The 13,786-nt window shown below is 43.4% G+C and overlaps 2 protein-coding genes and 2 non-coding genes across 4 annotated transcripts; 1 reads left to right on the forward strand and 3 right to left on the reverse strand.

Annotated features, from left to right (window-relative positions):
* Window positions 1–1,134: 1,134 nt before the first annotated feature.
* On the reverse strand, window positions 1,135–1,216 carry trnas-cga (transfer RNA serine (anticodon CGA)). Its single transcript has one exon. It is a non-coding gene; the product is annotated as a tRNA-Ser (tRNA).
* Window positions 1,217–1,651: 435 nt separating this feature from the next.
* On the forward strand, window positions 1,652–4,381 carry LOC143418939 (transcription factor 7-like). The gene is made up of 3 exons (XM_076884674.1): window positions 1,652–2,983; window positions 3,119–3,226; window positions 3,364–4,381. Exons 1-3 carry the CDS (start codon window positions 2,894–2,896, stop codon window positions 3,496–3,498), a joined length of 333 nt encoding a protein of 110 aa, XP_076740789.1. The 5' UTR covers window positions 1,652–2,893; the 3' UTR covers window positions 3,499–4,381.
* On the reverse strand, window positions 1,792–1,863 carry trnag-ucc (transfer RNA glycine (anticodon UCC)). The gene has a single exon. It is a non-coding gene; the product is annotated as a tRNA-Gly (tRNA).
* Window positions 4,382–4,508: 127 nt separating the features above from the next.
* Window positions 4,509–11,657, reverse strand: LOC143412431 (leukocyte elastase inhibitor-like). The gene is made up of 11 exons (XM_076885374.1): window positions 11,636–11,657; window positions 11,474–11,541; window positions 11,059–11,217; window positions 10,650–10,771; window positions 10,445–10,556; window positions 7,941–8,058; window positions 5,920–6,062; window positions 5,462–5,539; window positions 5,227–5,316; window positions 4,975–5,155; window positions 4,509–4,847 (listed from the first exon to the last, which is right to left on the reverse strand). Exons 1-11 carry the CDS (start codon window positions 11,655–11,657, stop codon window positions 4,621–4,623), a joined length of 1,320 nt encoding a protein of 439 aa, XP_076741489.1. The 3' UTR covers window positions 4,509–4,620.
* Between the last annotated feature and the right edge of the window lie 2,129 nt (window positions 11,658–13,786).

Raw genomic sequence — 13,786 nt, forward strand, 5'->3', positions numbered from 1 at the left:
CCTTTGGTGCTCAGCAGCGTTGTCAGAGCTTGGTGGTCTGTCCGCAGAGTGAAACGTCGGCCCCACAAATACGTTCTCCATTTCTCTGCAGCCCACACACAAGCATAAGCTTTTTTTTCAACAGTTGAGTACTTTTGATCTGTTGCAGACAGTGTGCGGTAAGCAAACGCCACAGGTTTTTCTGTGCCATCAGGTTGCACTTGAGCAAATACAGCACCAAGCCCATAGTCACTTGCATCAGTAGAGATCACAACACGCAAGGCAGGGTCAAACAGTGCCAGTGCAGGACTATTCACCAGGAGTTTTTTTACTTCTTCAAAGCTCGCTTGTGCACCTGAAGTCCATGTGAAAGTGTTCTTGTCGTTAGCACAGCCACACATAGGGGCTACAACAGTTGCAAAGTTTGGCAAAACTTGGAGTACCATGACACCAAGCCCAGGAAGGATCTCAAACTGAGGGAACTGAGGAGGATTAAAGGGGCAGCACAGCAGCGTTTTGGAAAATAGTGTAAAGGCTTTTCAGGAAGCTTTTAGGACGCTGTGAAAATACTGAATTTGAATAGTGGAGGCTAGAAGTAGTGAATGTATCCTTCCTCTCTATCATTAGATGGAGAGAGTGTACAAAGGCCGGCATAGTGGGTCTGTGGCCACTCTTGCGCTTTTGCGTGTCCGTCAGCCAGCTGTGGAGAAGAGCAAAGTTTTTACATGCAAAGAGCTGAAGTGAAAAGCAGTGCTCCAAACAATGAAATGTGTCCACTCCTTGTGCTTTTCATGCAGTAATGTTTGATGTTTGAAGCTATTTCTGCTGTTGTCCCATTCCCGGTGAAATCCGCTGTCCCTCCAATCCCGATCCTCTTGCAAAGCAATCAGCATTTGTCAGACGCATCAGTCATTGGCGGTACTCAGACAGGATCCTGGATGACTACACGTCTGGGGTGCCTAAGAGAGCAATTGAAGGATGCCATGTTTACTGAATATGTGCCTAATTTTGTCAGGACATAGCTGGGTCCATTGCTTCTGCGTGCTCTATTTTCACAAGCAAAGGCCTGGCTCTTTCTCCTGGCACCTTCTCAGGTGATCTCCATGCCGTGGCTTCTTCTCAAATCAACGTCTGGACTGCCGCAAAACAGCTGACCGTTGTCGACAGGATTCGAACCTGTGCGGGGAGACCCCAATGGATTTCGAGTCCATCGCCTTGACCGCTCGGCCACAACAACCACATTTGGTTTTGGAGCTACATACTTGAAAGACATACGTCTTCCAAGTCCTACGCCACACGTCTTTCAAGTAGGATGTGCACAACAACGGCCACGCTGGATTGTAAATGCGGTAGCTGCATGACTTTGGTGAGAAAGCTTGTGGTTTTGCAGTTCCGTGAGATTGGTGCAGCACAGCTGCGGTTGAAGCTAGCTGGCTGACATTAGCTTGCTTGTTTGCATGAACAGTAACACACACAGCTGATGATTTTGCCACCGCAAAGAGCTGATCAGTACATGGTTAGTAAAATGTTATCTTCATTCCAAACATTCAGCACAATATTTAAAGTGGGACTGGGTGTCTTTATGAAGAAGTAGCGTGTCCAATCCCAGTGTCATGTAAGAAGGTATAGGTATGAAGTGATGAGAACTCAAAGCCTGTGTGAACAGTGTCTTTCCACAGCAAACGGTAGCAGCGAGGCCGATGAAGAATGCACCTGGCCTGACATTGTAAGCCTTTGCAGAAAGAGCGGAGAACGTTTTTAGTGTAAAACAGTACGCAGCCCACATGCTTGAACAGCACTGCGAGAAGCAACTGCGATGGCCGGGAATCGAACCCGGGTCAACTGCTTGGAAGGCAGCTATGCTCGCCACTATACCACCATCGCTGTGAAAAACTGCAACATCACTGATTCATTGTCCGGCTTATGAAGCTTTCAGGACAATTAACAAGGTGGGCATTGGGATTACTCGCTTGTCAGGTTCTAAACTGGTCAAAAGGTGGATCACTAAAAAGACTAGTGCTCTCATGCAACTGCACATTTAATCTCATCAGCTAAGCTTCTTTGCTACTCAAGTGTGGCCTCTCACGCATTTAAACTCTTGTGTGATTTTTAGCACCTTGAGAGTCGCAATGGTCACGCGAGTTCTTCAGGTCACAGCAGACAAGGTGCGAATAGGTGTGAATCTGTCTTGGGACGAATCTGGGACGAGGACGTCTTTGGCTCCTCTCTCAAGTTATTGGACTTTGGCAAAAAGGTTTCACGCTTAATTAAAAAATGAGAGCAAGTGTCTGTGTCCCGAATACAAAGTGGGAGCTGGTTCCACAGAGAGGGGCCTGAAAAGTGATGGCTCTGCCTTCCATTGTACTTTTAAATCCCCTCGGAAGACAGCAGTCTGAGAGCAAAGCACTCTGTTGGGATGATATGGCACTGTGAGATCTTGTAGACAAAATTGGGGGTGATTATTCAAGACCTTGTGTGTGTGAGGGCAAGTATTTGGATTTTTATTTGGGATTTAATTGGGAGCCAATGAAGAGAGAAGTCCATATGGGGGAAATATACTCTCTCCTTCCAGTCCCTGACTGTGCTCTGGATGCAGCGTTTTGGAAAATAGTGTAAAGGCTTTTCGGGAAGCTTTTAGGACACTGTGAAAATACTCAATTTGAATAGTGGAGGCTAGAAGTAGTGAATGTATCCTTCCTCTCTATCATTAGATGGAGAGAGTGTACAAAGGCCGGCATAGTGTGTGTACCAGAGCAGGGCTGTGTGTAAAGCACAGCCAGGCAGCTGAACACTGTATTGTTCTCTATTTTGTCCTCTTTGAGCGGGAGACGAGCCACCACAGCTGGCAACACCTGTCAGTGAACACATTCAGGATGAAGATGGGCCACACGTCACGAAGCTGCCAAATGCCTTCATGCTCTATCTCAAAGAGCAGAGGCCAAAGGTCATTGCTGAACTCAACATCCCTGGAAGTGCAGCCGGAAATGCAGTGGTGGGACAGAGAGTAAGTGTGTAACTCTGCATACATTTATGCATCTGTTAATGTTGTCTGCTCATGTTTTTGCATGTGTCCCAGCTGTCCTGTAGTTATGTGTAGTAGCAGTGCTCACAGTGTGTTCTTATGATCTTCTGTCCACAGTGGAAGTCGCTTTCAAACGACCAGAAAGCCAGATATTTCAAGCAGGCTGAAACAGAAAGACAGAATCATGCCAAAGAGCATCCAGCCTGGTCGACCAAAGAAAACTATGTATGTCCAAAGTGCCAACATGCAGTTCCTACATGTGTGCATCACTGCACTGAATGATGAAACAGTCACTGCACAGAGTTTGTATCAGCTAATGAAAACTCTGTGTTTGTTTTCCTCATTGGACTCCCCTGTTGCAGCCCTTCAGTTCCAGACAGAGGAAGCCTTTGTCGCAGACAGTGAGGAAGAACTGCTGTCAGTGCTGGAAGAGCTCGACCCCCTCCCCATCACTGCGCAGTCTCAGCAGCCCTCACCCACCCCTGCCTCTCCTGTAGATGCCTCTCAAACTGCATCAGTTCAACCCCGAGTTGAATTATTTCAAGACCGAGATGAGCCCATCTGTTTTGCTGAAATCCAAGAAGACATGTGGTCAGTGCTTGACTACCTCCCCGTCTCTCAGCAGTCTAATGTGCTCTCCTCTCCTCATTCACACAACTACTCGACTCCTAAACAAAATCTCATCTGTCCTGCTGATTCCCCTCCATCCAAACTGGCGTCCTCCCCTGTTGCATTCACTGAATTGCCGTCAACAACCCCCATCTTTTGCCAACTAATGAAAAACAATAATTTCACTATAGACGATTGGACCGATTTCAATTGAATTAAACTGTTACTCCTGTTATTTCAACATCTGTCTTTGTGTAAATAAATGAAAAAACAAACAAAAGATGCTTCTGTCATAAGTTACAGCAGGATGAAACAACCTTCATGTAGTTCTTGTTTTTAACACTGCAAACCTTCTTTAGTTCTTTTGTTTCCTTTCATATTCAGCACACATCTGTCAGTGTCCACTAACTGTCAGGGAAAAGCCAGATAAAAACACTGTGGGGTCTTTTGGGACACGTGCTCGTTGGGTTTACTCATAGATATCAGAAATGATCTGTTCTGTATTCAAAGGATACACGAAGGACGTTTGTATTAAATGCAATATAGCGACTGATCATATGCTGCTTTCTTTGGGGGCTTTTCACCACCATGTTACACAAATCCAGTTTCTAACTGAAAAGAAAATCCTTCACCATTTTCTAATCAAATTCCCTGGTTTCCCATGTCAGAGATGTCATGGCTGAAAGGATCATCGCATATTGAGCTCAAAGCTAAACTCTTGTGTAGGGCCTCTTTCCATGTTGCACCATTCATTTTAAAAAGTCCTGGTAACAAGAGACAGAGGTGACTTGATGTATTACAGTTACTTCCCAATTTACAGAAATGATGTGACTTCTGACATTTTCCTAGCAGGAAATGTGCTACTGTGGGACACTGAAAGAATAAACAGCAAGGCACGTTTTGTTTTAATAACTTTTCTTTACTTCATTTGTATGAACTAGGTTTACCTTACAAAATCTTATACTGTATATAATGTTTTATGTTTAATTCATGTCAATGTCAGCTCGTGTTTACTCGGGTGAGCAGTACCGGCCCACAAAGAGAATGCTCTTGGTGGGTTTATGTCGGATGAAGAAGATGAAGGGATGGTCGGCAACAAACTCAGCGGGAATCGTTATAGAGCGGACTTCCATGTCAACCCCAGTGGCAGCAGCAGCCTCAGCTCCTTCTTCATTTACATCCACCAAAGCCTTGTGGACAACTTTGGACACTATCAGGTCATTTGCTGGAGACATTCCTAGTAGATGAAGAGCCCAGAAATCAGTTGTGTTTTATTCTTTAACAGATGATGTTTTGCAGTTTTTGTGCTCTCAATATAACTGTATAATTGATTCAGTGTGTCTCATTGGTGCAATATTTCTCACCAGAGAAGTCTCTCTTGTAGATGTCAAAAGCGTTCTCCATTCCCATGTTGGTCAGGATTTTCTCCAAGTCATACTTCTCCTCCATCTTAAATCGAGGGAGCTTGACATCAACCTCGTTGGGGCTCATCATGTCTGGGCGAGTCCAGTCCACAAAGTTCTGATAGGTCAGCTCCTTCTCCAGCTGTGTGGATACAGTGTCACTAGCTTGTCTGATTGAAACTGGACATTAAAGTACTGGTAAGTGCATCTTACCTTTTCCAAGCCTGTGGTATCATCTTCTATGTCATTAGGCAGGAATATGAGCATGCTGAGGTCATTTCCTTTATACGGCATCTCAAGAATCTGTCCAGAAACATTGTTTTTATTTATTACTCCATCAAAGATGATCTGACTTCCTAATCTAGAAATTTAGGCTGATATTTGTAAAAGACAAGTTTTAGATCATGCTGGTGAAATCCTGTAATAAGCTGAAAGTGATGGATGTTACCTTGCAGTTGGCCTCAGGAATGGTCGCAAAAGGAAATTTACTTTTCTGCTGCATCATCTTCACCGGCTTAGTGTCGTTCTGAAAAATAGGGGAGACAAGAGAAATGTTTTTTGTGTTTAGTCTCAAAATGATCTCAAAAAGTTCTGTCATGGTTTTATTCCAGCCATTGAGTGGATTTGGATGTAGAGCACACGTCACAACACAACTTGTTCTTGTTAGCCGAAGTTTGTGATGTGCTGTTGTTTGAGATTTATTTGAGAACTTATTGGATATTACATGAATAATAAACTGCATTGCATAACTGCATAAAGTTGGAAAGTGATTGTCCTAAAAGCACGATTTTATCCCCTCAGAGCTCCAGGCTTTATGTTCTCATTCAGCAAAGTCCACAGCTCGTTTGTAGTATGACAGATCAAAGTATAACTGCACCATCCTATGCTGCCTTTCTGCACTGTTACCTTGTTCAGTCGAAACTGCACATCAGCAGTCTTCTCCTCCTTAAACTGCGTGTTCCAGCTGCCCTTGAAGTAAATGGCATTCACGAGAACCAGCTTCGTCAGGCTACCCACTGCATCCTGGCTTAGCAAGTCCTTGATTTTATCTGGTAAAAAGGATTTATGAAAACTATTAACTATTACCAAAGATGCACTAGTTACTGTACAACATCTTCAGCTATAAAATCAGAAAACAGGGCAACAGCAAGATGGTTTTTATTTTAAAAAAAGGGGGAAAAAGCTTTATGATCAGTATAACAGGGAACAAAAAACAAAAATTCAAGCGTAGGCTTGAAGCCACTGAGGTGGTTGTTAGCGGGGGTGACGCGATGCTTCTGGTATGCATGAATTAATTAAACAGTCCAATAACTCCAGCAGTACTTATCTTGTCCTTTTTGGTCTTTGTTCCAAACATTTTAAGATAAAAGCGCAGCGGTCACAAACGTTTTGCCTTCTTATGATTAACAACACACCTGACGCTGATTACGTGCGTCCACCTTAAATACCTTACATAAACCTACCATACAGGAACTTAAAAAGGTGGAATCCTCAGTGGTGCTTGGTGCCACACCCTCAGGGACTTTAATGTTATATAAAAACACTGACAGCTCAATATCTGCCTCAGTCACTCTCCCTGATCCAGCTGAGTCACCAATAGGAAAAATCTGCTTTTCACAGGAACTTGGTAACAGCAATAAGAGAATACGTAGTTTATTCCAAGAAGATATCGTCTCTCTCCCATATATAACATCTTATTGGAACCGATATGTTCCAGATATCAAGTGGAAGACAGTCTGGATGGTCCCCCATAAATATTTGATTGTAAATAAGGTGAAAGAAGTCTCATTTAAAATTCTACATAAATGTTATCCAGCCAGTCACTACATGGTCAAATGTAAAAGGGACATAAATACTAATTGTACTTTCTGTGGGGATCATCCAGAAACTGTGACGCATCTTTTTTGGTACTGTTCTTTTACACAGAGATTCTGGAAGGAATTTAGCAGGTTTGTTATTGTCCATATTTTAAGGGAGTTTTCTTTACGATGGGAAAATGTTTTATTCTGTTTAAGTTCCCCAAGAAGTATGAGAAATGTTTTTTATGATGAATTTGTTCATACTTTTAGCTACATTTTTTATCCATAAATGTAAGTTTACTAACAAAACACCATATTTCTGTCATTATTTTAAGGATGTGGAAATGTACATACAATCAATATCAGACTCCACCAACACAAAGGCTCTCAAAACAATACATGTATGTGAATTCTTATAATTGTTACCTTTTTCTTTTACTCTTGGCTTTTTGTGTTCATGTTCTGTTGTTTTGTATACTTCATCTGTTCGTATGTTGTATACTCATTGTTTGTTAAATAAAGTTTAAAAAAAAAAGAAAAAACTTAAAAAGGTTACCTCTAGCGGCAACATGAGGTATCAACCCAAAAATGGCTCCTACAAAAATAATGGGATTAAGATTGTCTCATTTCCAGCAGGTGGCACCACAGTCCTATAACCCTCATAGAAAGTCCTTGTATCCTATTATTATAGATGGTAGATTTATAAATGGCCTGTATTTGTATCGCGCTTTTATAAAAACAATGAATGAATTTCCTGCTGCACTTAAGATAATATAAAGATATAGAATCAATAGCAGCCAATCCTAAATGGGCCTGAAAAATAAAAATATGTTAAAGACACAAGTGATCAAAGTAGAAGTACCCATCACATAATATAATAAGAATAGAAGAATTGGCCTGCTATTTACAGCAACATACTGCTGTGATGGTTTTATTAATAGCATGAAACCAAACAGTAAAACCCAGAGATAGTGCTGCTTAATACTGAATAGAAATTAGACTGGAAGAACTGGAAACAGAAAATAATGTGGACGGTGGACAATCCGGTAATAATGTCTCAACTGAACACAACACAACTGATCCCCAAGGATTTACAGTGGAGATCATTTAAAGTTACATTATGCTTACCTTGTGTCTGCTTCTCCACCCAGCTGTTGATGTGGACCCTGGCCTCCTCTGCATTTCCTTTGAAGTCCACAGACTCGAGCTCAGCGTTGTAATGCTTTTTGGTGCCTTTTAAAAATTCCTGGAATTGTGAAAATAAGTCACTCGAAACAGATTCAACAAACTACGGAGACTTCAATCAAGTTCAGTCACTGTGTTAAAACATTTTCAGTCCTTTGGATGCAGTTGAAGCTTGAACTAACCAGTCAGCCTTTGTCTAATAAAAGATTAAAGCAAATAGCTTGTTGGATGCCAATTTAAGTAGCCAGCATAGAAAAATACACAGATTGTGGGTAAGCTGGTTTGTAACGTTTCGGTTCAGATGGCAGCAGTTTTTGCTGACAAATGTAAGTTTTAGTATTTCTAAGTATTAATAAATTATTGTTTTACTTCTTTATATATTTCTTTATACTATTTGCAAATATTTTAAAAGTTTAATCTGCTGTGATGACTGGAACACAAAGGAGAGAAATGGTGCCTTGTCTCTTGTTATGAACTGTAAATAGCTAAGTGCTTAGAGCAGCTGGTCCTAGCACACTTCAAATCCTGTCTCCCCCCCACCCTGGACCCCCACCAATTTGCATACCGCCAGAACAGGAGCACAGAGGATGCAGTCTCCATCGCACTGCACTCTGTCCTCTCACACCTGGACAACAACAACACCTACGCCAGAATGCTGTTTATAGACTTCAGTTCAGCATTCAATACAATCCACCCCTCACAACTCATCAGGAAACTGACAGACCTGGGCATCAGTTCCCTCATCTGCAAATGGTTACTGGACTTCCTGACCAACCGCCCCCAACATGTCCGGCTGGATAACCGCTGCTCATCTACCATCACAATGAACACCGGTGTACCACAAGGCTGTGTGATGAGCCCTTTCCTCTACTCCCTCTTCACCCACGACTGCAGACCTGCTGATGGTTCCAACACCATCATTAAGTTTGCAGATGACACCACGGTGATTGGCCTCATCAGTGACAACGATGAGGCCGCCTACAGGGAGGAGGTGGATCGTCTGGCTGAGTGGTGCGACACAAACAACCTGCTGCTTAACACCGAGAAGACCAAGGAGCTCATCGTGGACTACAGGAGGAATGCTGACCCACATCCACCCATCCACATTAAGGGGACGGCTGTGGAGCGTGTGAGCAGCTTCAAGTTCCTGGGAGTCCACATCTCCGAGGATCTCACCTGGACGACCAACTGCTCCAAGCTGGTCAAGAAGGCTCACCAGCGCCTCTTCTTCTTGAGGACTCTGAGGAAGAACCACCTGTCCTCAGACATCCTGGTGAACTTCTATCGCTGCACCATCGAGAGCATCCTGACCAACTGTATAACAGTCTGGTACGGGAACTGCTCTGCCTCGGACCGGAAGGCGTTGCAGAGGGTCGTGAAAACTGCCCAGCGCATCGCCGGAGCACCACTTCCTGCCATAAAGGACATCTACAGGAAGCGGTGTCTGAAAAGGGCTGGGAAAATCATCAAAGACCCCAGTCACCCATCACATGGACTCTTCACCCTCCTGCCCTCTGGGAGGCGCCACAGGAGCCTCCGGACTAAGACCACCAGGTACCGGAACAGCTACTTCCCCACAGCTGTCAGACTCCTGAACTCTGCCTCCTGACATCTGACCCACGTTAAACTCATGCACTGAACATACACACCCCCACAATGGACAACTGTACCCTCAAACACACAATAATAACATGGAGTGAACCACCACTCACAACCACTAGCACTTTATATAGCCTCTGTAGAAACTATCTACACCCTCACTTATCTTAACTGCACTACTGTATAGCTCTGTGTAAATAATCATTCTGTACATTCAATAATCTTTAATCCTACAACTGTTTACAACTTGCATAGTTGCCGGGGATTCCCATGATGCATTGAGTTTTTCCTTTCCAGTCACCTTTCTCACTCACTATGCATTAATAGACCTCTCTGCATTGAATCATATCTGTTATTAACCTCTGTCTCTCTTCCACAGCATGTCTTTCTCCTGTTTTCCTTCTCTCACCCCAACTGGTCGCAGAAGATGGCCCCGCCCCTCCCTGAGCCTGGTTCTGCTGGAGGTTTCTTCCTGTTAAAGGGGAGTTTTTACTTCCCACTGTCGCCAAAGTGCTTGCTCATAAGGGGTCATATGATTGTTGGGTTTTTCTCTGTATCTATGAAGCGCCTTGAGGTGACTTTTGTTGTGATTTGGCGCTATATAAATAAAATTGAATTGAATTGAATTGAATTATCTGAGGAAGAAGCAGAGTTGGTTTGTTTCCAGCTGAAATCATCCAGGCTCAGGAATTTGAATCGATCCACATCATTTCTGCTTGAACTAGAGAACATGAGTGTCGACTTACATTTGGTCTGTGAGACACATGTCATAGTGACAGTATTTGGGTTAATATGGCATTACTCACCCTGGTCGCATTTCTTCAATATCAGGCACCAAGTTCAGGAACTCGTTCTTTTGCAGCCCGCGCAAGGTAGGAGGTCTCCAGAGTGGGAACCATCGGGAAGTTTTCACAGTCTGAGCAGGAGGGACTGGAGGCACGTGAGCTGTTCTCAGGGGTCCTTTAACACAAATCACACCAAGTTAGAATCAAATAGATAACCTGTCAATAACCGTTTGCAGATCGAGGTCAATGTTCCTAAAAATATGTTTACTTCTGGCCCATGGAGCCACAGCGCGAGTCCGAGAGAGAGGGGCAGGTAGAGGAAGGGGTGAGGGTGGCACTGCTGAAGCTCGTCACGGATGGATCACGTCCGATCGGTGAGATGAGAGAAAGCTGAAGTGAAACAACAGCAGGATGAGGTAGACGTCAATATAGGAACTCCCTGATGTGACACAGAAAGGCTATTTTTTTATTTCTTTGTATTATTTCTCACCTTGCAGTCACTGATGCTGTTCACCAGCTGCTTGTATTCAGTATTGAAGGTGTGTGTCAGAAGGCGCAGGCACTACAACACAACAGGAACAAGACCGATCAGCTCCGAGCAGAGAAGGAAGAAGGCAGCAACAAGAACGCCCACTAAGCCCACGTTTTTCTCACCTTGGTGGCCAGCTCCTTCTCACGCTTTCAAAGGTGGTGCTGGAGATCTGCGAGGAGACGGAGGTGGATGTGGACAGAGTGCCGGAGCTCACGCTGGGGGACAGAGACTCACTCAGGGACTTGGTGGTGGGAGCTGTTCCCACGGGAGCCGCCTCTCCCAGAAGGTGACGGGTCTTTTCCACCTGGACGAAAGATGGGGGCGAATGTGAGGTGGGGAGAAGAGGGGAGGTTAGTCATGTAAAGTCTGTACTCTAAGAAAAAACTTTTTAGAATAGCACTTTGGTCTTTGAGCTGAAAAGTCATTTTTCCCTCAATGATATTAAACAGATTTATTTCTTTATGAATCTTTTAAGGCCCCACCTCCTGCAGCTGCTCCATCTTCTCCAGCTCCCACTGGTGCTCTAGGATGAGGCTATCTCCTCTGGGCTTCCAGCCGGCCAGGTTCTCCTCTCCACGCACATAAGCCACTGATGTGTCCAGCACCTTCCTCCTCCTCCTCTGCATCCCTGCTCAGGACATGAGCCCTCATTAGGATGAAGCTCTCCACAGAATTATGATAAAACAGCTGCCGTTCTTTAAACATGTTTCATGGCCGCTCACCTGAGCTTCCAGTGTCAGACATCTTACACAAGCTCAGCTCGTAGATCCCAGTCACTCGGTTGTTATAATGAAGCAGAAGTTTTGAACAAAGAAACTTTGTAACGAAATGCCAACGACCGCCTGTCTGTTTTCAGGGCTGTATTTGAAGCCATGCTCCAATCAGGCAAAGTTTTAAGTGTTGCACATTTCGATGGGTTTCTTTCAGCTGACATAGTTTCCATTTGGGTCATGTGGTGTTAGATACCCCAGCGTGTGGTCATAGGGTGAAGAGCCCGGACGATTAGTGGGATTTTAGGTGTGGTGTAAAAATGACGCTGCAACTTTAAAAACGTTGTTGCTTTAAGGATTAACGTACAACCATACTTGGGCTGAGTTTGACACTGGTTCTCTTCAGTAATTAAAATAGCTTTAACACATGATAAGATCAAATGTCAGCTACACTGTGACAGTCGAGGGGCCACACTCAGATATATTTATTCGCTTGTTCTCTTTGTGTGATAAGGGTTTCCATCTGAATTTAACCCCTGTGTGGGGCTGATCTTTCATTTCATTTTATTTCAAGCTCAGATTCTTTGCCTTTGGCACATTTTCTGTGACGAGACTTCAAACCATTCCCACCGTCCTTATTAATCAACATGGTGAAGTGATTCTTCGCAAGGTGATGGGATAGGAAGAGTTTCAGAAAATGAGGCCTTTTGTCTTTATTGGAGAGGTCAGTGCAGACAGGACGGATGGGGGGAAGGCGAGGGGGGAATGACACACAGGAAACGGTGTTGGTCAGACCCAAAGACAGGCGTGGGCAGTGAGGACTCTCACCTTCAGACTCACTGTCTAATCAGTCTGACAGTGAGTCTGAAGACAGAGCAACCCAACACACGTTACTATGTTCATCATCATCATCATTGTTTATTTATATAGCACTTTAAAAACACACAAGGCTGACCAAACTGCTGAACAATAGAAACATAATAGATACCATAAGAATAATAAATACGATACAATAATAAACATAGCGAAAAACAATAAAATACAAGTCAGTCAACCACTGAGTCAAAAGCCAGTGAATAAAAATGCTTTTTCAATCTGGATTTAAAAACCAGCACTGATGTCGATTGCCTAATGTGAAGAGGAAGATTATTCCAAAGCTTAGGAGCCACGATAGAGAACGCTCGGTCTCCTCTCAGTTTCAGCCGTGATTTGGGGACTGAGAGCAACAGCTGCTCAGCTGACCGGAGCGAACGAGTGGGGACATAGGGCTTCAGCAGGTGCCAGACCATTTAAAGATTTAAAAACCAATAAAAGAACTTGAAAATGAATCCTAAATTCAATTGGAAGCCAGTGCAGGGAGGCCAAGAGTGATGTTATCACTAAGCAGGACATTAAATCAAATTAATGAGACACCAAAACAAGAGCTGGAGCCCAAGACAGCCATGAAGTCACAGTGTACACAAATACACAAGAAACACAGAAACCAGCTGGGTGGATGTGGCTCGGGAACCTTCTGTTACCTTGAACGTCGGTGTTTTGAACGCTGGCTGCTCCAGTCTGCTTGTATTTGTCCAAGATTTCCCCTCATATCTTGGTTATGGTTATTTTTTCTTTTATTAAACTGATCACACTCCTGTTCATGAATAGAAAAAAACCCCATCAGTGTATTTTCACTTAAACAAGCAGCTGTTTTTTTTGCATTAAAGTTATATAAAAATGTAACAGTGCAAATTCCTCGCTGACAGTTTAACCAAAAGGCATTTCCAGTGGAAAGTAGCCGACATATCCTCAGCATAACCATGTATAATATCCACAAAACCTGAGAAGGTTGGAGAGAAGGTAGGCGAACTCTGCTGGGATCTGCGTTTAACAAAGTGTCTAAAGACGAAACAAAGAAATCTTTCTGTAAATGTTCAGATGCACAGACTGGACTGAAAAAGAGTGAAAAAGCAGCTAACGTCCAAAAATAAGAAAACTTTGAAAGAACTCCAAAAAAACCTGGAGAACTTTTGCTCAAAAAACAGTTTTGTTTTTTTTAAATTACAAGGCAATCTGACAAAATGTCATCAAATGAGACTCAAGACTTCTGCAGGTCTCTGCCATGACTCAATTTTTTTTTCTTAACGGCAGAAACAATTGTTCCTTTTTTACTTTGTTTCTATT

The sequence above is a fragment of the Maylandia zebra genome, linkage group LG6 (genome assembly GCF_041146795.1).
Source record: "Maylandia zebra isolate NMK-2024a linkage group LG6, Mzebra_GT3a, whole genome shotgun sequence".
NCBI lineage: Eukaryota > Metazoa > Chordata > Actinopteri > Cichliformes > Cichlidae > Maylandia > Maylandia zebra.